At 43.7% G+C, this 24,880-nt stretch overlaps 1 protein-coding gene across 2 annotated transcripts; it reads left to right on the plus strand.

Annotated features, from left to right (window-relative positions):
* The first annotated feature begins 5,171 nt into the window (after positions 1–5,171).
* LOC121572486 (PR domain zinc finger protein 1-like) lies at positions 5,172–19,783 on the plus strand. 2 transcript variants are annotated; one of them, XM_045221869.1, is made up of 7 exons: positions 5,172–5,500; positions 6,236–6,547; positions 11,470–11,589; positions 13,685–13,928; positions 15,768–16,675; positions 16,780–16,908; positions 17,782–19,783. In XM_045221869.1, the coding sequence occupies exons 2-7, from the start codon at positions 6,380–6,382 to the stop codon at positions 18,352–18,354; spliced, it is 2,142 nt and encodes a 713-aa protein (XP_045077804.1). In that variant the 5' UTR covers positions 5,172–5,500; positions 6,236–6,379; the 3' UTR covers positions 18,355–19,783. The 2 variants fall into 2 exon arrangements, with proteins under 2 accessions (XP_045077804.1, XP_045077805.1); XM_045221870.1 differs by lacking the exons at positions 5,172–5,500; positions 6,236–6,547; positions 11,470–11,589 and adding an exon at positions 13,249–13,432.
* Positions 19,784–24,880: the final 5,097 nt, after the last annotated feature.

Consider the following 24,880-nt stretch of genomic DNA (forward strand, 5'->3'; position numbering starts at 1 on the left):
CCTACCAACCAGAAAGAATTGAGGGGAGGATGGATGGGGCCATGTATCGCGAGATCTTGGCCAACAACCTCCTTCCCTCAGTAAGAGCATTGAAGATGGGTCGTGGCTGGGTCTTCCAGCATGACAACGACCCGAAACACACAGCCCTGGGCAACTAAGGAGTGGCTCCGTAAGAAGCATCTCAAGGTCCTGGAGTGGCCTAGCCAGTCTCCAGACCTGAACCCAATATAAAATCTTTGGAGGGAGCTGAAAGTCCGTATTGCCCAGCGACAGCCCCGAAACCTGAAGGATCTGGAGAAGGTCTGTATGGAGGAGTGGGACAAAATCCCTGCTGCAGTGTGTGCAAACCTGGTCAAGACCTACAGGAAACGTATGATCTCTGTAATTGCAAACAAAGGTTTCTGTACCAAATATTAAGTTCTGCTTTTCTGATGTATCAAATACTTATGTCATGCAGTAAAATGCAAATTAATTACTTAAAAATCATATAATGTGATTTTCTGGATTTTTGTTTTAGATTCCATCTCTCACAGTTGAGGGGTACCTATGATAAAAAATTACAGACCTCTACATGCTTTGTAAGTAGGAAAACCTGCAAAATCGGCAGTGTATCAAATACTTGTTCTCTACACTGTAAGTATTCAGACCCTTTGCTATGAGACTCGAAATTGAGCTCAGGTGCATCCTGTTTCCATTGATCATTCTTGAGATGTTTCTACAACTTGATTGGTGTCCACCTGTGGTAAATTCAATTGATTTGACATGTTTTGGAAAGACACACCCCTGTCTATATAAGGTCCCACAGTTGACAGTGCATGTCAGAGCAAAAACCAGGCCATGAGGTTGAAGGAATTGTCCGTAGAGCTCCGAGACTGGATTGTGTCGAGGCACAGATCTGGGGAAGGGTACCAAAAAATGTCTGTTGCATTGAAGGTCCCCAAGAACACAGTGGCCTCCATCATTCTTAAATGAAAGAAGTTTGGAACCACCAAAACTCTTCCTAGAGCTGGCCGCCCGGCAAAACTGAGCAATCGGGGGAGAAGGGCCTTGGTCAGGGAGGTGACCAAGAACCCAATGGTCACTCTGACAGAGCTCCAGAGTTCATCTGTGGAGATGGGAGAACCTTCCAGAAGGACAACCATCTCTGCAGCACTCCACCAATCAGGCCTCTATGGTAGAGTGGCCAGAAGGCATCTGAAGGACTCTGACCATGAGAAACAAGATTCTCTGGTCTGATGAAACCAAGATTGAACTATTTGGCCTGAATGCCAAGCTCTATGTCTTGAGGAAACCTGGCACCATCCCAACAGGGACCGGGAGACTGCCCAGGATCGAGGGAAAGACGAACAGAGCAAAGTACAGAGAGATCCTTGATGAAATCCTGCTCCAGAGCGCTCAGGACCTCAGACTAGGGCGAAGGTTCACCTTCCAACAGGACAACGATCCTAACCACACAGCCAAGACAACGCAGGAGTGGCTTCGGGACAAGTCTCTGAATGTCCTTGAGTGGCCCGGACTTGAACCCGATTGAACATCTCTGGAGAGACCTGAAAATAGCTGTGCAGCGACGCTCCCCATCCAACCTGACAGAGCATGAGAGGATCTGCAGAGAAGAATGGGAGAAACTCCCCAAATACAGGTGGGCCAAGCTTGTAGCGTCATACCCAAGAAGATTCAAGGCTGTAATTGTTGCCAAAGTACTGAGTAAAGGGTCTGAATACTTATGTAAATGTGATATTTCAGTTTTTTATTTGTAATACATTTGCAAAAAGGTATAGAAACCTGTTTTTGATTTGTCATTATGGGATATTGTGTGTAGATTGATGAGGGAAAAAAACTATTTAATCCATTTTAGAATAAGGCTGTAATGTAACAAAACGTGGAAAAAGTCAAGGGTTTTGAATAAAAAAAAGTGGTGGAAAGAGGTGTGTACAGTATGGGAAATGACAGAGAGCTCATTTTCCTGGAAAAAAAATAAATAAATAGAGGAATAGGGATTGAGAGAGGGAAGTAGGGGAACATGAGGGGGCATTGAAGAGGGGTATATTTTAGACAGGGTTCTCATTTGCCCATTTATCTGTTTACTAATGTACTCATGACTGGTTGGTGCAGAGACTTATGATGATAGCCCGTTTGGTTTCTTTTAGTATAGCCCATGACCATCTCCCCAAAAATATGACAGTCATAACCTCTCATGTCATCACTAGTTCACTTCACTTTCATTCTTACAGAGAAGAAAACCACCTACACAGTATTAGGAACTACCTAATTGTTTATTGTAGCAACTAATCAATCCCTATGAGTCTTTGCCATGTTACGAGTACTGCCCATCTAATGTCATCTGCTGAATCAAGTCAAGTGTTACACAGTGTGTCAACAAGCAAATTCACCTGAAAGATTTTTGACATGATTTAAACATGACATCATTCCCCATGCAGTCTAAATGGTTGTTTATTCCATTAGTATTGACTCATGAAGTATGTTAGAAAATGGTATCTTAAGACTACAGTGAGTGTACAAAACATTAGGAACACCTTCCTAATATTAAGTTGCACCCCACAGTTGTGTCAAGTTGGCTGGATGTCCTTTGGGTGGTGGACCATTCTTGATACAAACAGGAAACTGTTGAGTGTGAAAAACCCAGCAGCGTTGCAGTTCTTGACACACTCAAACCTTAGTTTTGCCCATTTACCCTGTGAATGACACACATACACAATCCATGTTTCAATTGTCTCAAAACTTAAACGTCCTTCTTAAACCTGTCTCCTCCACTTCATCTACACTGATTAAAGTGAATTTAACAAGTGACATTAATAAGGGATAATAGCTTTCACCTGGATTCACCTGGTCAGTCTATGTCATGGAAAGAGCAGGTATTCCTAATGTTTTGTCCACTCAGTGTATGTTGTTATGCTGGTGTGTTGGCAGGAGGCCACCACACTGATAAAGTAATCTGATAAATCGAATGGAGAGAACGAGTGAAAAAGTGAAGAACCTATAAACACAAAGGGAGAGATGAAAGAGGAGAGAATGGACAATGTTTCTCATTTTCCAAGTAATCCTACATGTTAACTGTGCTGACATGCTGCCTCTAGTTCAGCTAAAGCATTATCTGTGTCTGTGGGTGTATTTTGGTATGTGTGTACTGTTCTGTATCTGTGAGTTCTTTGTGTGATTTACGCAACAGTGTGTGTCTCATTGAGTGTGTATAAGTGCTTATCATTTTGGAAGTGGGGGTCGTGGCTGAAATTGCCCCCTGCTGTGGCCCTTCTGGAGGCCCTGTATGGTTAGAGTTGAGACGGTGAGAGGGGGTGAACGGGGGCATGGGTTAGGTTGGTGGGGTGGGGTGGGGGCTAGTTTTGGAGGAGGTTAGGGGTTAGATGGATAATGAATGGGATTCATTTAAGAGTTAAACGTTAATTGCCATTTGGAACGTCTGGGCTGGGGGCAGGTGCACCCTAAGCCTACCCCATAGTCCCCTAAACTTTACTGTACAACAAGTTCAGTCGTGATGAATTCCATTTCAACGTTTTACCAAAGCAGATAAAGAGGCTACTCTCCATTGTGCATCTTTTGTCTCTGTTAAACACAACCTTGTAAGTCCAGTAAGATGCTGGATTTGTATTATCGCCAACTGTTAGTCAAGAGCAAATGATCTAACAAGTGAAACATCCTTCTAGCTTTAAATGGCACATAAGTGGTACTGTATGGTTTTTAAACTGTTGCCTTTCACCTGTTTCAAACTGTTGCGTGGGACGTGCCCATTGTACATTTCAGGTCACATTACTGTAACTTATTTTCCAGCATGTCTCAGACAGTGTCCTTCTAAATCTGACCTCAGATCTTCTCCACTTATACTTTTAGTCTAGTCTACCACAGCTTCCTCCCTTCCTCCCTCCCTCCTTCCCCAAGCCCAGTTTCCTAGGAGGTAGGCAACTCTGCTGCTCCCTTCCTCCCCCCCTCATACACACGCAACAGTGAAGCGCCCAGCACTCCTGGAATAGAAGTTGTGCCATATGGCAGCCAATTTAGCTACCGTTTCACTTGGCAAGTTATGGACAGGGGAGGGGGTGGGGGTGCTAGACAGACAAACAGACAGACAGACACACAGTGACATGCAGGACAAAGAAACATACCTAAATATACTTTATACTATATAGTGAAGTCAACTAAATGCTACCCAACGCAAGCAGGTAAATGCTTTAGAAATATATGCACATAATATGCACACGCCCTATACCCCAACACAACACATGTACGCATAAGATTCATAAAATAAAATAGGGAATGTCCTTCTTATAATCCAAAGTATATAAATAAACAACTATTTAAATAATATTTCAACATGTACACTACCAGTCAAAAGTTTGGACACACCTACTCATTCAAGGTTTTACAGTAAAAAGAGGCATGGAATTTTACATGAACTCCCCCCTTCCAATTATCCAGTAAGATCTTACAACAATATACAGTCATTTCACGGTACGATGGATGTTTGATAACAGCACTGTGATGTCACAGGCGCACTGTCTTGGAAAATTCAGATTCCGTTTTCTTTTAATCTTTCATATGTTGTTTTCCTGTCCTGGCTATCAGGGGACCTAACTCTCTAAACAGGGGTAATTTGTTCAAAGTAGACCGAAACGAAAGGGAAGCTCATCCGACAAGTATCTGAGGTACTGACCCTCTCTCGTTCTCTCTCTCCTGTTACAGGGCAGCTTGTGTGTTTGCGCTTGCATGTGTGTGAACTTGGAAGAACCATCCAAGTTCACACTCACCCTCCAAAAGTAAGACCATTGACGATCCTTTGCACCTCTGTGCTTTATTGTGAATCCAAATAAAATATTTGAAGTGTGTGTGTGTGTACCTGTATATATACCTGTGTGTGTTTATATGTGTGTTTGACCATGACCGTTTAGGGTACTTTGCACCTAAATTTTTTATTATGAATTTTTTAAAAATATGTGTGTGTGATCTGGGGGATTGAGGAGACCAAGATGTTGCAGGTCAAGAAGAGGGGCTGAGGAGGTTGTGCCACCAGACCAGATTGCTCGTTAAGGGCCAAACCAAGCATCTGCTATTCCTTTATTCATTCATTCATTTAGATGTCTTATGTGGGCTGTGGGGTGTTCCTTTGTGTGTGTGTTCCCGTGTGCATGGTCACTTGCGGCCAAGTGTACATTCATGCCATTGTCCAAAGCCGCCAGTTGTGTGTCAATTGGCGCACGTCTAACTAATCCTCTCAGTCACATGGCCAACGGCAGCTTCTCATTGGACGAGAGGACGGGGAAAAAAGCCTGGCCCAACGGTGGCTCAGGAGTTTTGGTGGCAGAGGCAAAGTGGGCACAGCACGGATACCCAAAGGATCTTACAGGGAGGAATTCCTGGAAAAACAAAGAGAGAGTGACACTGGAAATAGTGGAAGAGAAGAAAAAGAGAGGAAGCGAGAGATGACCTAACCAAAGAGGAGATGATCCCACAGCTAAATTATTGTCTAAAAGTAATTGTCAACTGCTTCCTATTTTGTACCTGTATGACATCCATTGTTTTAGAAGGAAGGTGTTTATGCAATATACCAAGTACAGTAATTGTGAACTTTTGTATTTGAGTCAATGCTGAGTGAACGAACAGTGAATGAACAGCACTGAATGGGCTTGACCTCTTGGGTCTAATTGAGTTTGGATTGGGATAATAGCTCATGGTCAACAACAGTTGTTGAGAAATGGAGTTGATTTGTTTACACTTACTCGATGGACTAGGATTTGGATTTGATTTGATGATCCTTGGCGATATTCAGATTAATATTGGGGCTTGCAATATGTTGAACATTTCTGCTGGGTTGAATGGAAAAGCTGGATAGATTTTTGGTGAAATGAAGCATGTTGACTTGATTCATAGTTCCGGTATTGAACAATAACTTATTAGCTTGATGATGTTTTGGTAGAATTACATTGCTGATAATTTTGTCATTCAGTGGTTCTGTTGCCTTTTTGCAATATATTGCAGCTCCATTGATTATATTGACAACTACAAATATTGTCAACACCCTATCATGCAGTGGGATTAAGTCACTTTCAGTCAATTCACAGTACAGTGTTTAGCTTATCAAGTGACAATGACAAGTGACAACAAAAAGCAAGGCAAAGGAATTCCACTAGTGAATTCAAACATTCCATTTTATTCATGCTAGGATAAAGTAGAATGAGACCCCTTCTCTCCCTTTTATCTCTTCCAGACCTCAAGCTTTAACCAACGTATCTAAAGACGAGGGCCAAGCCCCCAAGTGAACCAAAGTATCACCAAAGTAACCCCATACCAAAGCACCCCAAGCCAAACCAAGTACAGTGGGGAAGAGAAAATCAACACAAAGAGTATTAAGATGAAGCTGGAGACAGCCCCAGATATGAGTGAGTGGCGAGAGGACGACTTTGCCCTCAACTGCACCTACATCGTCCCTGACCAGATGTTGGACCCCAGCTTCGGTGTGCCCAAAGCCATGACGTCCATACCCCGCAACCTCACCTTTGAGTACAGCACAGAGAATGAGGTAGGAACTTTATTACAAATCACATTAAACAGCATTTCTGTGAAGGCGGCAGATTTAGAACCAGGTTGGGAATACAGTACAGCCAAGTGGCATGTTTGTGTATTGAAATGTACTGTGATACACAATCATTTAGGTTGGACTGTTTTTTTATGCTCATGGAGTATGTAGATAATAATGACTTTCATACATACTCTATTAATTAAGTCTGAATTAATCTGGGACAGTCAGCGGTCCATGATAAGTTGCGGTCAAGGGTCATGTTAGGCGCAAGCAAGAGTTTCTCCATTCCATTTTGGTCCGTTCAGTGTCACAATGGCCTCCTCGTGAGCGCTCCGGTAAAAGGCCTTAGCCTCTTTACCGTTCCCATGTCTCTAGGTCAGTATTACAGTCATGTCTCTGGGTCAACACATACCCACACGTATCCGGGAACAGGTAGCTGCAATACTGAAACAAATTCCTTGTCATCATGTGTCTTTTCCATATTGCATCACAACCACCTTAGTTTCTTCACTGCCAGGATCTTCCAACCACAACCAGGCATAAGGGTCATATATCTTAACCCCATGGTAGTCATCCACCTACCTAACAAGAAGTCAGGGATCAGCTCAGCTGCATCCAGGTGATCCAACCTGAGCCGTATAATCACATCAACAGTTCCCGCTCTTGCCCTCCTTCCTCCTCCCCTCTCCCTCCATTTAGGTGAATAAGTCTTGTACACAATATCTCGAGGTTATGTGTGTCAGGGAATCAGCTGACTGGCATGGCCTTATTATGACTCACTAGAGAAGGGATCTGAGGTGTGAGGTTTTAGGCCAGAGGGTGTCCTAAAATGGACACCATGCTAGAGGTTTTCTATAGTACATGTTCTTGTGAAAAGTGAACTTAAAATTGTGGCAGAAAAGTCCCCTCTTTCTTTTTGAAAAAAAAAGGCTGTAATTCTCTCGCATACTTCTCACTTGGTCAATCTTCTTCACTTTTCGTGTGGTTAAGTGAGCATACCCTTCCTTCCTCCTTCTCTCAGTATCTTCATCCGAGCAACGCTTAGATGTACCTCCTTTAGCTGCGAGTGTCTCTTCTCTTCCTCTCTCTGCTGCTTTTTCTGCCTAGGCCTGCGAGAGGTGTGAAAATTGTGGTCATAAACTCATGATAAAGTTTTATATGACTATGTTAGTCACCTTCCACCCTCACAAACACAAACATCAGCCAAACCAGATGTAGCATGTTGAATACATAGTGCAAGACTTCACTTTCACACCAAGGGGTTGTGAGAACTCTCTTCCTGTTTCAGCAGAGGCAAAGTGACCCTCAACATACATTACTTGCACTTGTAAGCACAACATTTTTATATGAGTGTCTCAGTGAAACACACGTGTAAAGTACAACATTTCAAACATGTTACAGTCATTGACATATAATTTGTCTTTTGTTAAGGCTTGCTTTGTCCCTCAGAGTAGTTTCCCTTTCTGATAATGGTGTCATGTCAATTTCTCACCTGAATAGTTGGCATTTGCTTGGGGAATCCATATCCCATATGGCGTTTTTTTATGTCTTGGCATCTTACCTTTATGTGTGTGTTTCCAGGTCAAGGTCACAGTGCCAGATGGGTGTGTCAGTCAGCAGGAAACAGACACATGACAAATGAAACAATATAAAACCTATGAACTACCTATGGGGACTTCACATGTACTTAATAGTCCTTGCCAGACATTGTTTGTTACCAGTCATTGTTTAGTCATTGTTTAGTCATTGCGATTGCCAATTATGGAAAAGTACTACTTTTCAATTCTGGGATTCTCTCAGTTGTTCACCAAGTCATTATTGAGCAACAGAAAGAGAAATTCTAATTCATTTTCATATAAAATTTTTTTGGCTCCTCTTTGAGTTCTAATGTAAACTATACATACAAAAGTATGTGGACACCTCTTCAAATTAGTGGATTCGGCTATTTCAGCCACACCCGTTGCTGACAGGTCTATAAAATCAAGCACACAGCCATGCAATCTCTATAGACAAACATTGGCAGTAGAAAGGCCTTACTGAAGAGCTTAGTGACTTTCAACGTGGCACCGTCATAGGATGCCACCTTTCCAACAAGTCAGTTCGTCAAATTTCTGCCCTGCTAGAGATGCCCCGGTCGACTGTAAGTGCTGTTTTTGTGAAGTGGAAACTTCTAGGAGCAACAACGTCTCAGCCACGAAGGGGTAGGCCACACAAGCTCACAGAACGGGACCGCCGAGTGCTGAAGCGTGTAGTGTATAAAAATCGCCTGTCCTCGGTTGCAACACTCACTACCGAGTTCCAAACTGCCTCTGGAAGCAACGTCAGCACAATAACTGTTTGTCGGGAGCTTCCTGATATGGGTTTCCATAGCCGAGCAGCCACACACAAGCCTAAGATCACCATGCGCAACGCCAAGCGTCGGCTGGAGTGGTGTAAAGCTTGCCGCCATTGAACTCTGGGGCAGCGTAAACGCGTTCTCTGGAGTGATGAATCAAGCCTCACCATCTGGCAGTCCGGCGGACGAATCTGGGTTTGACGGATGCCAGGAGAACGCTACGAGCCCCAATGCATAGTGCCAACTGTAATGTTTGGTGAAGGAGGAATAATGGTCTGGGGCTGTTTTTCATGGTTCGGGATAGGCCCCTTAGTTCCAGTGAAGGGAAATCTTAACGCTACGGCATACAATGACATTCCAGACAATTCTGTGCTTTCAACTTTGTGGGAACAGTTTGTGGAAGGCCCTTTCCTGTTTCAGCATGACAATGCCCCCATGCACAAAGCGAGGTCCATACAGAAATGGTTTGTCGAGATGAGTGTGGAAGAACTTGACACACTTTTGGGCTGAATTGGAACACCGACTGCGAGCCAGGCTTAATCGCCCAACATCAGTGCCCGACCTCACTAATGCTCTTGTGGCTGAATGGAAGCAAGTCCCCACAGCAATGTTCCAACGTCTAGTGGAAAGCCTTCCCAGAAGAGTGGACCATTCCTTAAAGACCCGTATGGATTAATGCCAACACGGGTAACACAAACACTCACACATAAATACACCTCCCAGTCAACAGCTGAGGCTGTAAGACCATGAATGGAAGGATTTGGCTGGTCAGAGTAGAAGAGGGGTCACTCCCCCCTTCCTCTCCTCCTTCTCTCCTCCTTCCACCGCTGTTCGTAACCCCTAAGCGTGCCGGGGGTGCGAGGGCGCATGTGGCAGATGGGGCGTGGGGTGTGCCAAGAGGGGGGCAAGAGCGGGAGGAGGGGAGGAGGTGGGTAAGTAGGTTAAGCTCCAACGATTAACTTTCGTTTGGGGCGCAGGGCAGGCATCGTCACGGGCCTTTCCAGGCTGCGAGAGGACCTATTCTGAGCAGGGACAGTTAGGGGGGAAGGTGGGAGGGAGTGTGGTGGCGTGGTCCAGTCAAGAAGCGAACGATACTCCTCTCCTCCTTCCCCACTTCCTCATCTTCTTATAAACCTGGTTGAGCGGTCGTTAAGCAGCAGCCCTGTTGCAGCTCATTCATTAGTCACGCTAAACCGGGGCCACACAATATCCCTGTCACACTCAGTCTCGTCTCACCCTCCGTCACCCCCTGGCCAGGACTCAACAGATCTTCAAGACAAAGCCCCTTAAGACCCCCAAGCTATGGGTGCGTCCCACAGATGCTCCCTGCCAAGCGGGCGTGTCCACTGATTTGGAGATGGCGTGTGCCTTATTCAAACCTCCAGTACTTTCTAAAGAATCCCAATTGAAGTATGAGTCAGGTTGCTATTCCCGGCCGTCAGGGCTCAGGGGAGAGAGTTCTATGGTAGTTATTTCCCTGTTTCCTTTTCCCAGCTCTTGAGTTAAATGTGGAAGCGTTTTTTTTCTTTATTTTATGGGAAGCCTAGACATAAGTGTGTAGACATTAAACACGTACCAAAAAAGTCCAGGCTACATAGACTGGTGGTCATTCTCACCAGCGGGGGAAGCGGTGAGCTGAGTTAGCCTCAGGTGACTTATGTTCTCTCTCTGTCCCTGTAAAAGGCTCTGTATGGTCAATCCGTCATCTGCAGTGGCCGTAGAGCGTTTACTGCGATACGGCCTCTGCAGAAGTCAGGGCATTTGTACTTCTTGAGCTTTGCTGAGCAGAGCAGAGCTGTTGTGAAGGAAGTTGTTAAGGAAGTGAGTTTGTGTATATACTGTCAATGCGGAGCTATACGGACCCCTCCACATTGTTAAAACATTTGGTTGGCGCACGGCGATGCAGTACAGAGCTCAATTTGGCCTCTGCATGGCTCCAGAGGCTCCGCAATTAATAATAATAATAATATGCCATTTAGCAGACGCTTTTATCCAAAGCGACTTACAGTCATGCGTGCATACATTTTTGTGTATGGGTGGTCCCGGGGATCGAACCCAATACCTTGGCGTTACAAGCGCCGTGCTCTACCAGCTGAGCTACAGAGGACCACAATTGCGTCACACCATCCATACGGTGCCTCCGACCACATTGTCGGATCAAGCAAAGTCAATGGTGTTTACGAGGACAGTCGAGGACAGTCAGCAAGTCAGAGAAGCAGGTCAGAGAAAGTGTAATTCCCTTCTTTCATTTAACTCATTAGGCAAGAGTAAGAAAGCGGGTCACCTTGGAGCTCAGAAGAGAAGATAAGAGCTCCTGTCTGGGTCAGCATGTCAAGGCCATAGAAATACAATTGGTAGAACAGAAAAAGTTCCTCAGGCCACAGCAAATTAACTGCACCCTCATGCTTCTAGTAACTTTATTTCTATGGTCAAGGCTGTCTTAAGGAACTGGCACTGTTTGACTGACTAATGTTTGATAGCATGGGTCCCAGATCTGTTTGTGCTGTCTTAAGATCTGGTTCTCAGGCTAACTGTTTGACTCCCATAGCATGGATTAGTGACTGATGATTTATTGTCTTGTGTTTAGGTGACAGGCGTGTTCAGCAAAGAGTACATTCCTCAGGGGACTCGGTTCGGGCCTCTGCAGGGTGAAATCTACACCAAAGACAACGTCCCCAAACAGGCCAACAGGAAATACTTCTGGAGGGTGAGTTGGCGGAATAACCGTTCAAGTTCACACGCACACACACGGTTTGTTTGACCATGGTCCAATGTCCTCTTCATTCAGGTTCATAGTTCTTCCTATCTTATCCTAACAGGATTTTGGCAGCCACAAATTAGATTTGGCATACTCAAAGGAACCAGGATTACCAAAAATAGTTATAACTTGCTCTCAGTCAGCTGGAGTTGTATATGAAGACATACTGTAAATACCAGCCAGGTCACCCGTGATACAAGTCAGTATTCAACGTCCATCCATGTCTGAAGACGTCAGGAGATGACGTGGAAACCAGCCACAAGGGGCAACAATGAGTGCTGTTACATTCAAGTAGGTTTCGGTTTTGCTAATGCGTTGTGGACAGGGCTGGCGAATGGGCATAAGCCTCTGCCTCTGATTCCAAAGGTTGCAAGTGCGAATCCAGCAAAAAAATGTTTTAAACCTATCCCAAACCTTAACCCTTACCTTAACCATTCGGAGTTAATGCCTAACCTTCAAAAATTGGAGTCAATGCCTGAACTTAACCCTAACCTTCAAAATGCTGAGTTAATGCCTAAACTTAACCTTAAACACTTCGAAATTTGACGTTGAATGTCTAATTCTGACGTGAGAATGTGAGAGCTGGTTGGTAAATACATTCATGAAAGCAGGTGAATAAAATGATACTGTGGGTTCTAGGGGAAAAATCTCAATGCCTTACCTAACAACCAGCTATGGGAACTGTTTCTCGAAAGAGACGGGAAAAGAGATTTGACCGCAAATTCGTCCTAGTTTTCTTCTCCAATTATTAGTAGAAAAAGAAGCAAAAGTGGTAAATCAGTTTCACACCAAGTCAGTCACTTCCCATCTAAAAGGAAAGAAAAATGCTTTGCACAGAAGCCTAGAGGTATTCAGGGGTTTTTGACAGATTTTTGAGGAAGTTGTGGATCTTTACACGCACGCAACAATTGCATTCATCACAGTTATACTAACTGCTTTCCCAGTGCTCAAGTCCCATTCAACAAGTGTGACAAATAGGAAATGATTGTTAGTGTTCCCCTCTCTTTCTCTCATACACTTCCTTCTCATTCCCACATACCCTCATCCTCTCTCTGTCTCCCAGCGGTGACTTGACTCATTCAGGAGTTTTCTCTGAGTCGTTTCCCCGTTGTGGGCTTTCTGTCCTACGTTTTTCACCTTCCTTCTGGCATTTCCTGTAAACCAGATCCGTCCCGTCCTATTACTGCAAATTGGTGAAAGTCTGACTCGCCTCGAGAGTATGTCAACACTCTCTCACGAGACAGGTGTGGATGTGTGTGACGTGTGTGTGTGCCTGTGAGCACGTGCCACCATCTATTTTTGTGTGTTCGTGTATCTGCCAACACAACTCCTCTTACATTTCCTCAAGAGATGTCAGTAAAAACAAGTAAAGTGCACCCTATATTTAATAAATTACTGACAACTTGACAAGTGAGGAAATGTAATGGAAATGTCTAGGGTTGACAATTTTATGATGTGCTGTATCTCCTGGTGGGAAGCAGCCATTCAAGTCTGGGCAAGTTGAGAGAAACCCCCAACCAGAGTGTGAGAGAAACAGAAAGAGAAAAAAAAACATGTTTGTCTGGGCATGCGTTCAAACTCTTTGACCCGCCCCCTCTTTGCCACGCCCCCTCTCAGTCAGTGTAACTCAGCAGCTGATAAAAGCAGTGACAGCGCTGATTTCACACCAGACAGTGACAGTAGTTCAGGAACACACACAGTGCGCAGGACACACACTCAAGACACAACACAAGTGGAACAATAACCAGATCATTAGAAGAGGATATAGGAGACTATTCTGTACATGGCAGAGGTGAACTATGCTTTCTATCTATATACTGTGATAACTGCTGTCAATGGCTGTCAGCTCAACAGCTCAACTGCTACAGTGAATATCTCAGTCATGAGTGAATGTAACAGTACAGTAGAGATCAGTCAGTTACAAAGTTGTGTACAAACTGATGTTACACTACGTTTAAATACAAGTGTGTGTGTGTGTTCTATTCTTTTATTGGATTGTATTATATTGTATTCTTATCACACTCTCCCCTCTTTTCCCTCTCAGATCTATAACGGCGGGCAGCAACACCACTTCATCGACGGCTATGACTTGCAGCGCAGCAACTGGATGCGCTACGTCAACCCGGCGCACTCGCTGTCCGAACAGAACCTGGTGGCGTGCCAGAATGGACCCGACGTCTACTTCTACACCATCAAGCCCGTGGAGCCCAGGCAGGAGCTGCTGGTGTGGTACAGCCAAGAGTTCGCCCAGAGACTGTGCAGCCAACCAGGAGACGAGCTCAAACAAAGTGAGTACCATATTTGATTATTTTGCCCTCCTCTCATCTGTTCACTCTCCTCAACTCCGCTCCGTATTTCTTTCTCCTCTACCCTCTCCCTCATCTTCCCCATCATCTACTCTTCTCTGTACTCATTTTTCTCTCTATGCTCTCCTTTAATTGCTTCTTCCATCTACTCTCTAACTCTCTCTTTTCTGTGGCTCTACAATAAAACACTATTCTATGTTATGACACTCAATGACAAACTGTTAGTGGGTGAGAGGGCAATGTAGTAAAAGACAGTCAGGTGTGCATGTTCTTTTCATACCTATATCAGATAAAAAAGGGGATTTCAATCTGTGTGTGTGTCTGCTCGATAGGATGACACAAAGGTGAGCCATTTTTGTCTGATCACAGACTTTCATGATTGTTGTCTTCAAAGTAGTATTTTCCTCATATTGATAAGATCCGAGTTTATTAGATGGTAGACAATGAGACTGAGTGTGACGGAAACGGTTTCCTGTCTTATTCACTTTTTGGAGCGGGTGGCATTGTTATGGAATACATCCTGAGTTGGGAGAGAGATTTACTGACAGACACAATACACGGCTGCACCTGCTCTAATGTAGAAGACAGCTCACCCACACACACAAACACACTCACTCTTCTTTACACAACATAGGGACAATCTCAAAGGATGTAGGAAAGTCATCTCAACAATGCCTGGTCAAGTAAAGTCCATGAGTCATAGTCAGCTGTAAATTCAGGTATGGCAAGTTGTCCATTCATTACATGACAAATAGTTTTGTTGCCAGAAACTCTGTAAGTAGACCTTAAACTATAATTACATTACACAGTCATTCAACCTGTTGACTAATGTTGACTAGGCTACAATGACAACTGCATTGACACAGTCCTTTTTACAGTATACTCCACACACTTGGCGAAACCCCTGATAAAGACTATAGTAAATAGGCCAGCCCTCTAAAATTAAACAAAACAATATATGATAAAAGTAGCTTAAATAGTCTATTCAAACACATTTGGTTTAAAATGACCAATTTATAGGCCTAATTAAATGGCTTAACATTTTTTCAATGACCAGGTTGGCACTGAACAGGTGAAAGTGGAAAGTTAATGCCTAAGCTTTGTATTAATGCACGGTTTAATGCACTTTTGTAGCCTACAGGGGTTTGTCTTTCTCTTTAATCCTGGTTGCAAGGCAATTCCTGTTAAACAGTTAGTAATGCGTCAGTTAAGGTACACAGCTATTCACATACATCATTAGTAGGACTTCAGACAAGCTAACTAAACGGCAGTAGCCTGCGGCCACATTTCCAAATGTATTTCTTCCTGCGGTTCTGAGAAAGACGCTTGTGTGGTAATTGACACCTTGCGACAGAAACGTCCCAAAGATTAAAGCTCTTTGTTTTACTATCATTCCTACATGACACATACCCACACACACCCACACATCAAAATGAAAACATTGCTATCATAGTGCCAGACAGAAACCTAGATCTCTTTGAAGTTTCATCTAAAAACTGAAACCATCATCATCATTTACCATAAGAGGGAGTGCTAGGGAGGATGTGAGAGCTCGAGTGTGAGTGTGGTGTGTCATTAGTCACTTCTCACTTCGTTAAGACTGAACTTTGTCATTTGTCAATCAATACTGTCCTATTATAGAGTGATAAGTGAATAATGGCTCATTAGGTCTACACAAAGGACGGATTGAAGTTGTATTATTGTGTGGATTGGATAGGTTGACAATTGTTTTTACAGTGTATTTCATACACACTCAAACCCAACCCACTGTATTTGACTTGTACCACTATGTCTGACCTTGTGTTTTTTCTTCTTCCATAGAACACGTAAGCAGAGATGTCAGAGAATCCGAGTTCACCAAACAACAGCAGACCTGGCTCCTGGAAGAGAAGGAGGAGATGAAAGACGAGAGTGAGGATGAAAGGGAGGAGAGAATTGACGTGGAGGTGCTGGAAAGAGACACTCCACCCGACACGCCAGACGACCAAATCATGGACTTCAGCCAGAAGATAGAGAATGAGAAGGTGACCCAGGACCACCAGGGACCCATCCCCTCTCCTCAACCTGACCAGAGAGAGCCCAACCTGGGATCTCATGTCTACGGCTTCCCTGAGCGCCACCCTACTGCCCCCTTCCCGCACCGCAACCTCCCCCTCCACCTCCACGGACTCTACGGCCACAGAGAGGGCCTAGTGTCCTCCTACCCCCTCTACCACCCCTCCAGACCCCTTCAAACCCCCTACCAGCTTATCCCCCCATACAGCAGCCCCCACTACCCCCATCTCCTCCTCCCCCAGTACTCCCCACCCTTCCCTGGGATGCTCCCCTCCAGAGACCCTCTGCGGTACAGCAGCTACCTGAGTAGCGATGGACTTCCATACCCCTCCATGGCCCACCAGCCTGGTCTGCTCCCAGTGTCTTTGCCCTACCCCGGAGCTACTCAGGGAGGGCTGAAGGAGAGGACCCCAAATATGTCACCTCCTTGTGGGGCCCCAGCCACCCCAGAGCTCTCTCCCCTTCCCAAGCAGGAGCACCAGACGCCCCTGCAGTCACCCTGTGGCTGTGAGGAGGCCATGAACCTCAGCCTGGCCATGCCAAAGAGCAGCCCCTCGCCACCTGCTGCCCCTGGGTACAAATCCCTACCCTACCCCCTGAAGAAACAGAACGGCAAGATCAAGTACGAATGCAACGTCTGCATCAAGACTTTCGGACAGCTGTCCAACCTCAAGGTGAGGATCTTATAGACATAGGTGGTCCTTTTGGTTTCTTTGGTGGCCCAATCGATTCCTGTCTTATTGTGGGTTCCTATCTAATCTAGGCATTTTTCTTTTAGGTGCATCTGAGAGTTCACAGTGGAGAGAAGCCCTTCCAATGTCACCTCTGCAAGAAGAGCTTCAGCCAGCTAGCCCACCTGCAGAAGCACCACCTGGTCCACACAGGAGAGAAACCACACGAGTGCACAGTATGTTTGTGTTTTGATCTGCTTGTTCCAGTCTACTTGACCTCTAAAGCACACACACACACACACACCCCTGCATGCCTGTATGACTTTCAACCTGTCATGCCCCTGTGATGTAAGGAATCCCTGGGCTTTTGTTGAACACTATAGTGCAACTATGTGGGTGTGATCATGACGTCAGTCCTATGTTGATTTTCACGGTAGGGTTCAGTGATCTCCCACTGAAAAGAAGCAGTCTACACTTATAGAAAAAAAGGGTTCCAAAAGAGTTCATCGGCTGTCCCCATAGGATAACCCTTTTAGGTTCTGTCGCAGCCGGCCGCGACCGGGAGACTCATGGGCGGCGCACAATTGACCCAGCGTCGTCCAGGGTAGGGGAGGGAATGGCTGGCAGGGATGTAGCTCAGTTGATAGAACATGGCGTTTGCAACGCCAGGGTTGTGGGTTCGATTCCCACGGGGGGCCAGTATAAAAAAATATGTATTCACTAACTGTAAGTCGCTCTGGATAAGAGCGTCTGCTAAATGACTAAAATGTAAAATGTAAATGGTTCCAGGCTGAACTCTTTTGGGTTCCATGTAGAATCCTCTGGGGAAAGTGTTCTACATGGAACCCAATAGGGTTCTACCTGGATCCAAAAGGGTTCTACCTGGAACCAACCTGGGTTCTTCAAAGGATTCTCCTATGGGGTTGTAGCACCTTTTTTTCTAAGAGTGTAGGGTCATACCCTGCTAGCACGCAACCAGGGAAGGCCCTGTCTGGCTGGGGGACAATAGAAACCCAGGAGCCTGGTCTCACCTAGTTGTTCTAATGATATCAGCATCACAACATCATCCTAACCTAAACTTTCCTATCTATCTGTTCCTATTCATATAGGTGTGTCACAAGCGCTTCAGCAGCACCAGCAACCTCAAGACCCACCTGCGGCTCCACTCGGGTGAGAAGCCCTACCAGTGCAAGCTGTGCAGCACCAAGTTTACCCAGTACATCCACCTCAAGTTGCACCGACGCCTGCACTGCACCCGCGACCGCACCTACCACTGCCCGCTCTGCGCCCGCGCCTTCCTCCATCGCTTCTCGCTGTGTGTCCACCAACGCAGCTGCTGCCCTGCTTCCTCCCAGGCCCACGCCAACCCCCATTCCCACGCCCACATCCGCGAGCTGGTCGAGCGCTTCGACACCAGCCCCGAGGCGGACACTCTGTCTGAAGGGGCAGGGCCAGCCCATGTAGAAGCTGCAGTGGAGCGCTGGGTGGCCCGGAGCATGGAAGGGCGAGAGTGCAAGGAGGACCAGAGTGAAGCCACCCTGCTGCTCAAGGCCCTCACGGCGGCCATTAACACCCCAGCTCCTCCCATCACGTCATCTCACAGCTCTACTTCAGCCTATCAGGAGCGGGCTAGTGTGGTACACCTCTACAACCGGCCAATGGTGAAGATGCAAGGGCAGTAGGGCGAAGTGGAAGGACCCTTGTGGGGAGGGGTAGGGAACAAGATACATTTTAAGGGTCTACCTCCTGAAAAGCCAGAGCACAATCGATAAAGTCGTAACAAAAAAAAAGCCAATAAGAGAGCTGCACCAAAACAAAGACCATTCCAAAGACATGGCCACATACTGTTCAGTGATTGCACTTCCACCCTAACTAAGGGTGTTTTCTTATTAGTTGTTAAGTACTCACAACTGTTTTCACTCAGGTTTCACAGGTGTAATTTACAGGGAATGTGTGAGTGAGTTTGTCAGCTATATTTGTTCAGTTGAGTGATTATTTTATTTGATAGCGTAATGTTACATGTCTGGACACTTCCAAGGAGGCTTACTCTTTGGAAAACTGTTGGACCTATGCCAGGAACTATTACTGCGATATCTCATGATTTATTAGTGGACAATCTTTGTGTTTATTTATTTATTTTTGCTAAAAGGGTAGATCAGGGATCTTGAAACTATGTGTATGTATTTGCATTTGCCAAAAAACAACAAGAATCAAATAAAATATGAGGATAAACGGGTCTAACTTATGTAGCATAACTTTTAAAACTTAAGTGTATTCTAATGTAATGTAACAAGAGAGGAAAGCAAACCAAAAGTAGTCAGAATGTTATAATGTTCCAGTTCGATGCAAATAGCTTCTCAGGACTTCCTGTGAGTCATTTAGTGATGTATTGGAGGTACATACTTCTGCACAGAAACTAGCAATAAAAAGAAAAACGTTGTTTCTCTATTTTTTTGTATGTTAAAACATTTTAAGACAGTGCATTTGTATTTGAATTTGTAAGACATATTTAACAGTTCGTTTTTTTTTTTTTTTGCATTGTGTTCCTGTTTGAATATATCCTGAAATACCATTGTGTTTCTAGCTCTTTCTCTTTGATTCAGTTATCTACCCACTGTCGATAAAGCTTCATTTCATTCTTCCTCTATACTGATGGTAGATGCGAGTGTCATCCAAATCAGAGCATGAACCATACAGTATGTGAGCCAGAACCAAATGTAGTCTGTACTGCACTTGCCCCTTTCCTCAGTCTGCTCCTAGTACTACTGTATATGCTCAAGTGAATGGCTCTAGACTCTTGTTATTTTACCAAAACTATTGACAAAAGTACCTCATACGAGAGCTGTAAATTTTCACTAGTACTGGAAAAAGCCGGAACTAGTTCCATGTGCACCAAGGTTTCTGTTACCTAAAACCAAAATGGTGGAACTGTTCTAACATTAATACTGTGTGAATTTCTTTTTTTTTGTATACACATTTGTAGTTTTTATACAGTATGTTTGTCTATGTAGTTAATTTTTTGACCAAGGTTATTATATGTGTATACTTTATGTCAGAGATTATTTTTATGATATTTTTATAATAAATGTAGCACATTAAACATATTGTTTTTCAAAATTGGATGAGTTTTGAGTTTTCTATTTTCTCTCTTCAAAAATTCAATATGCTTGTATTTGCACATTCACATGAACGCACACAGAGACAGACACCCCCTCACAAATCCCCCACATACTCTCACCCTCTCACCCTCTCTTACTCATAACCCAACTCTAGAAAGTCCCACACGACCGCTCACTCAAAACTCTTGAGTTCACTTTCTTAGAAAATAGAGGAACTGAGAGTATGCACTGATGTTCACTAGAATCAGCATCACTTACCATCAGACTATACCTAATGTACTAATAATGATTGCAACATTGAATGTGGATTATGTCTTCTGAGAAGATGTCACGTTTTTGGATATTCAGCTCTCTTGAAAATCTGTCAAGCTATTGTTATCACCTTTCAACATACGCATATAGTGTGTAATCATAATTGAATTCAATATGATTTCTATAATTACATCATACCAGAACGTAGTTTGAAATGTTGATAAAAGACCACGCTGCTGATTTACGGGAATTGGCTCCATGTGTTGATGACTGACTGAGTACTGCAACACCTGATGAAGATGAAACACAATGTGATGATGAACCTCCCCCGACATTAAACCACCCTTTCAGTCAACAGTATAGTTACAGTAAGCTGAGCCACTACTCCCGTTCTTTCTCTTTCTCAGGTGGTCTCTCCTCTCCTTTCAGGGTGTTTGCATGAGTGATCTCTCTCTCTCCTCAGAGTGTTTGTGTTTCCTCTCATGATCTTTGCGCTCAGAGTCTGTGCTCATCAAGGGAGAACCCCACTGCACACCTATGACCAGAACAAAAACACCTCAAAACGGAATGAGAGACATAGGTTTGTCACGTTGTAGAGCAGAGATGATGTAAGCTAGACAGTTGTCACGCCCTGACTCAGGGGACTCGTATATGTTGAGTCAGGGTGTGTATGTTCTATGTTGTATATTTCTATGTTGATATTCTAGTATGTCTAGATCTATGTTGGCCGGTGTGGTTCCCAATCAGAGGCAGCTGTCGCTCATTGTCTCTGATTGGGGAACATACTTAGGCAGCCTATTGGCACTAGTGGGTTGTGGGATCTTGTTCCGTGTGAGGTATGTTGTTTGTCTACCTTGGACTTCACGTTTCATTTGTTGTTTTGTTGTGGTGTTTATTCAGTATAAATAAACATGTATGCATATCATGCTGCGCCTTGGTCCGTCCCGTGTGTAAACGATCGTGACAACAGTAAGTCAATTAGCATGCCTCTTAACTAGCCATACAATATATGACCATTTAGCCAGTCAGTAAGCTTCAGAATTAGTCAGTATTTTTTTATTCTTTCCAGTATAAGCCGTAGACAAAGGCTTTTCAATTTTTCCACTACATTAGAGTTATTTGATTACTTATTGAAGTTCTTTGCACAAAGGCTTTTTCGGCATTGTTCACTATCCAGCAATGCATAAACTTCTGTTACTTAATTTATGCCTGCCAGTTTTGCAGTCAGTAAGTAAAACAGTTGGTCACTCCGTTTTTAGAATACCAGTGACAAACTAGCTCACTAGCTGATAGAAACACATCATGGTGAAGAAAGGGTGGAGCAGTTGTTGTGGGGAAAGGGATGTTATGTGGGCCAACTTCCTGTTTACTCTTTAATTCCTTCTAAACCTACCCTTGTTCCTGTCTGTAGGTGGGAAGGGGTCAGACCACAACGTCACGCTTCAATGGAATGCCATCAGGACCTTCTTCATTGAACACATTAAAGTGGCTCCAGTCTCCTTTTTTTTTTAACCTAAATCCAATGACAAGGTAAACATCTTTGTTGAATTCACGTTAGTTGACAACTCAACCAAATGTAAATGAAAACTAGACATTGAAGTGACATCTGTGCCCAGTGGGCAAGGTGTTGTCTGTATCATGTAGGGTTCACGGATCATTGGGTCTTACTAAAAAGGCCTAAAATGGCCACTTTCATCATGATTTTCTCAAAAACGGTTTGTGTTACAAAGCATTCAAACATGCTTTCTACCAATGAGGTTTCTATGTGAGAATTGTCAGAACAATTTGAGATACACAAAATATTTTCGAGCCATGCTGGCATGGAATTGCCCAAGACTATTAGGTGTAAGGCGAGGCAGCCATGGTTCATCAGAAACCTGTCAGTCTGAGTTAGATTTCACAAAATATTCATAGTCAGTCTAGCAACCTAACACGCCATGAACGGTGAACACGCAACAGGTGTTTTCTTACATTAATTCACTGGTAAAGAGTTTTTGATTGATGGGTGTCTTTGTGGTGACTCTGAATTGGAGGGGAATTTAACAGGTCATTAAACCAGATTAACACACTTGACACCCTTCAGCAATAATGACTATATAAATAATTCAAATACTGAGCAAAATTTTTTTAAATTACATTATCTTATACTAATACAATTGCTCAGAGAAAGAGATTTTGTTTAACAAGTAATATATTTTTTCACCCAAAAAAATGTCCACCCCCATAGCTGCAGGAAGTAGGGGTGCTGAGGGTGCTGCAGCACTCCCTGAAAATCAGAATTAAAAAACAATTATTTAATTTTTTAGGGGGTAGATTAAAAAACAATATCAATAAAGTCCTGTATTAGCGGACCGATATAGCCGACTGTAGTGCGGGCAACAAAGCACCCCCACCCCCAAACATCTTCCCGCAGCTATGGACACCCCTAAAGATTCGTACAAATAAAGTAGTCAAAGGTTTAGTATTTGGTCCCATATTCCTGGCATGCAATGACTACATCCAAGGTGTGACTACAAACTAGCATGCATTTGCAGTTTGTTTTGGTTGATTCAGATTATTTTCTGCCCAATAGAAATGAATGGTAAACATATTCTATTCTTATTTACAATAAAAGTGACTCAAATGACACAATACATTAGTGTGTCATTTTTGAGTCACTTTTATTGTAAATAAGAATATAATATGTTTCTAAACACTTCTACATGAATGTGGATGCTTCCATGATTATGGATAATCCTGAATTAATCGTAAATGAGTGAGAAAGTTACAGAGGGTCAAAAATCGTACCACCAAAACATGCTAATCTCCCCTGTTATTGGTAATGGTGAGAGATTAGCATGTCTTGGGGGCATGATCTTTGACCCTCTGTAACTTTCTCACTCATCATTATTCATGATTATTCGTAATCATGGTAGCATCCACATTAATGTGTTTAGAAACATATTATACAGTGCTATGAAAAAGTATTTGCCCCCTTTCTAATTTTCTCTACTTTTGCATATTTGTGATACTGAATGTTATCAGATCTTCAACCAAAACCTAATATTAGATAAAGGGAACATAAGTGAACAAATAACACAACAATTACATATTTATTTCATAAACAAAGTTATGCAACACCCAATTCCCCTGTGTGAAAAAGTAATTGCCCCCTTACACTCAATAACTGGTTGTGCCACCTTTAGCTACAATGACTCCAACCAAATGCTTCCTGTAGTTGTTGATCAGTCTCTCACGTCGCTGTGGAGGAATTTTGGCCCACTCTTCCATGCAGAACTGCTTTAACTCAATGACGTGTGGGTTTTCAAGCATGACCTGTTCGTTTCAAGTCCTGCCACAACATCTCAATTGAGATTAGGTCTGGACTTTGACTAGGCCATTCCAAAACTTCCAGTTTGTTGCTTTTTAGCAATTTTAATGTAGACTTGATTATGTGTTTTGGATCATTGTCTTGCTGCATGACCCAGCTGCGCTTCAGCTTCAGCTCACAGACGGATGGTCTGACATTCTCCTGTAGAATTCTCTGATACAGAGCAAAATTCATGGTTCCTTCTATTAAGGCAAGTCGTCCAGGTCCTGAGGCAGCAAAGCATCCCCAAATCATCATATCACCACCTCCATGCTTGACCTTTGGAATGATGCTCTTACTGTGGAATGCAGTGTTTGGTTTTTGCCAGGCATTACTGGAACTTGCATAACTTTGTTTATGAAATAAATATGTAATTGTTGTGTTATTTGTTCACTTATGTTCCCTTTATCTAATATTAGGTTTTGGTTGAAGATCTGATAACATTCAGTATCACAAATACAGTGGGGGAAAAAAGTATTTAGTCAGCCACCAATTGTGCAAGTTCTCCCACTTAAAAAGATGAGAGAGGCCTGTAATTTTCATCATAGGTACACGTCAACTATGACAGACAAATTGAGGGGAAAACATCCAGAAAATCACATTGTAGGATTTTTTATGAATTTATTTGCAAATTATGGTGGAAAATAAGTATTTGGTCACCTACAAACAAGCAAGATTTCTGGCTCTCACAGACCTGTAACTTCTTCTTTAAGAGGCTCCTCTGTCCTCCACTCGTTACCTGTATTAATGGCACCTGTTTGAACTTGTTATCAGTATAAAAGACACCTGTCCACAACCTCAAACAGTCACACTCCAAACTCCACTATGGTCAAGACCAAAGAGCTGTCAAAGGACACCAGAAACAAAATTGTAGACCTGCACCAGGCTGGGAAGACTGAATCTGCAATAGGTAAGCAGCTTGGTTTGAAGAAATCAATTGTGGGAGCAATTATTAGGAAATGGAAGACATACAAGACCCCTGATAATCTCCCTCGATCTGGGGCTCCACGCAAGATCTCACCCTGTGGGGTCAAAATGATCACAAGAATGGTGAGCAAAAATCCCAGAACCACACTGGGGGACCTCGTGAATGACCTGCAGAGAGCTGGGACCAAAGTAACAAAGCCTACCATCAGTAACACACTACGCCGCCAGGGACTCAAATCCTGCAGTGCCAGACGTGTCCCCCTGCTTAAGCCAGGCCCGTCTGAAGTTTGCTAGAGTGCATTTGGATGATCCAGAAGAGGATTGGGAGAATGTCAGATGAAACCAAAATAGAACTTTTTGGTAAAAACTCAACTCGTCGTGTTTGGAGGACAAAGAATGCTGAGTTGCATCCAAAGAACACCATACCTACTGTGAAGGTATGGGGGTGGAAACATTATGCTTTGGGGCTGTTTTTCTGCAAAGGGACCAGGACGACTGATCCGTGTAAAGGAAAGAATGAATGGGGCCATGTATCGTGAGATTTTGAGTGAAAACCTCCTT

The sequence above is a fragment of the Coregonus clupeaformis genome, chromosome 8, assembly GCF_020615455.1.
Source record: "Coregonus clupeaformis isolate EN_2021a chromosome 8, ASM2061545v1, whole genome shotgun sequence".
Taxonomy (NCBI): Eukaryota; Metazoa; Chordata; class Actinopteri; order Salmoniformes; family Salmonidae; genus Coregonus; species Coregonus clupeaformis.